The sequence below is a fragment of the Histoplasma capsulatum genome, genomic scaffold, assembly GCF_000149585.1.
Source record: "Histoplasma capsulatum NAm1 scaffold_183 genomic scaffold, whole genome shotgun sequence".
In the NCBI taxonomy this organism is placed as follows: Eukaryota; Fungi; Ascomycota; class Eurotiomycetes; order Onygenales; family Ajellomycetaceae; genus Histoplasma; species Histoplasma mississippiense.
The window spans coordinates 1-1,399 of record NW_001813799.1 but is presented as its reverse complement, the minus strand read 5'-3'; the positions used below and the strand labels follow the sequence as shown (position 1 = coordinate 1,399).

The following is a 1,399-nucleotide window of genomic DNA, read 5'->3' as shown; positions in this document are numbered from 1 at the left end:
GGCGCCTCTAGCGAGCGTACTGAGGGATATAGGGACAAACCTTTTTCAAAATTTTGGAAACGGCTGTTTCGTTGACCTCGACGAATTGCTGTTATGTGGTCACCAAAGTTTAGAGACTTGAAAAGCTCATAGATTTGTATCGATCTGTGCCAGGGAAGAGATGACTCACTTGAAGTTTGTTCAGGTCTCCATCAAATTGCTGAAGACCTTCGAAGAGGGTGACAAAGTTTGCTGGAGCCTTTGAATTGGTAACCCATTTTTTCGACTGTATCAGCCGCTTTTTATCGAGAAGCGTTTTGAGGCGTAACGTGAACTGTGTATATGGGTTGTTGTTTTATTAGTGATGTTATCACCTTTAGGGACCTAACAAAACCTAGTCCTTCTTCATTTTCAAGGAGCATAGCTCGGCATACTCCTCATCGCAGTGATTAAAACTGGAAAGAAAAAAAGACAAGAGCGAACCTCTGCTTCCTTTTGAAGATAAAAAACATTCACTTTCTCAATTTCTCGTTCCTATTTAGAGACAAGATGCAGGGGAAATATCACCGTTAGCAAATGCCCATCCACGGATGTTACCAAAGCCTTCGCTGTTGTGCATGAAGAATGTCCCAAGCAAAGGTCACTTAGCATACCACACGGAAGAAGAAGACATCCTTATTCGCACGAAGAGCAGCCTGGGGGTCGACAATCTCCGGGACGGGATCCGCTGAGGAACTCTGGGCGGGGATAGTGGGCGTTGCGCTTAGTTGTTTGATGAGCTAAAAAAGAAGTATCAGCACATAGACATTAGTGGGGAATGGCGAGAGGCTGTAGAGCTAGTTTACCTTCTTAAGCGCCTTGTAGTTGAGAAAACTAACAGCATATTCGGGAAGGTCGAGCTGGCGCCTTTGGATCTGCTTTCCGAACTTCCTGGTGGGCGGCGAGGAGTCGGGACTTGGGTTAGAGGACATGATATGCATTTATGAAGAGATGCTGGGTTGAGAGAGAGGCTTACATGATTTCTGCGAGAAGTCTATGAGAGAAGCAGCTAAGTAATAACTAGACAACTAGACAGCTGGGAGGTGTCCCTTCCCCGCCAGCCTGTAGATAATCAGGCGGGGGAGGTTTGTTGCAGTAAGAGGGCGCGCAAAACCCGAGCGAGAGTTCTCGAGATCCCGGAGATAGACAGCAAGAGAATCGCAACGAGGATTCACGAGGGAGGACAGCAGAAAGTAGTCCTATAAGGAGGGAATCGGCGGAGGAAAGTTAATTGACAAAAGAGTCACACAAGAAGGCGCAAGACGAGGGAGTCGAGATGAGGCCATCACGGGAAGCGACATGGGGAAGGCAAATGCGCATTTTTTTTGAGTACTGCGACCTAGCAGATGCAGTGACGAACGACAGGATGAGAAGCGGAATG

At 47.2% G+C, this 1,399-nt stretch overlaps 1 protein-coding gene across 1 annotated transcript; it reads right to left on the bottom strand.

Annotated features, from left to right (window-relative positions):
• Positions 1-40: 40 nt before the first annotated feature.
• On the bottom strand, positions 41-950 carry HCAG_09294 (predicted protein; the record flags this gene model as incomplete). Its single annotated transcript, XM_001535730.1, has 5 exons — positions 41-88; positions 170-313; positions 463-513; positions 633-758; positions 825-950. Coding segments are annotated over 5 exons (495 nt in total), but the record flags the coding sequence as incomplete, so codon positions are not given.
• Positions 951-1,399: the final 449 nt, after the last annotated feature.